The sequence below is a fragment of the Mesitornis unicolor genome, unplaced genomic scaffold (assembly GCF_000695765.1).
Source record: "Mesitornis unicolor isolate BGI_N332 unplaced genomic scaffold, ASM69576v1 scaffold17409, whole genome shotgun sequence".
Taxonomy (NCBI): Eukaryota; Metazoa; Chordata; class Aves; order Mesitornithiformes; family Mesitornithidae; genus Mesitornis; species Mesitornis unicolor.
The window spans coordinates 1-228 of NW_010208126.1; the positions used below are offsets into that span (position 1 = coordinate 1).

The 228-nt window shown below is 70.2% G+C and overlaps 1 protein-coding gene across 1 annotated transcript in view; it reads left to right on the forward strand.

The window, feature by feature from the left end:
* Window positions 1-8: 8 nt before the first annotated feature.
* PCDH8 (protocadherin 8) overlaps window positions 9-228 on the forward strand; it is a gene marked incomplete at its 5' end in the record, with an annotated part of 3,538 nt that continues 3,318 nt past the window's right edge. The window contains one exon of the mRNA XM_010192384.1: window positions 9-228. This exon is cut by the window's right edge and continues 1,478 nt beyond it. Within this exon, the coding sequence (XP_010190686.1) occupies window positions 9-228 (220 nt within the window).

Genomic DNA, 228 nt, shown 5'->3' on the forward strand with positions numbered 1-228 from the left:
TCCCCCAGAGCTCGGTCACAGTGGAGCTGCCCGAGGACGCGCCACCCGGCTCCCTGCTGCTCGACCTGGATGCCGCCGACCCTGACGAAGGCCTCAACGGTGAGGTGGTCTATGCCTTTGGCAGCCAAGTGCCCCCCGAGGCCCGGCGGCTCTTCCGCCTTGCCCCACGCTCTGGCCGCCTCACACTGGAGGCTGCAGTGGAACTCCGGCGGACCCGCACCTACCAGC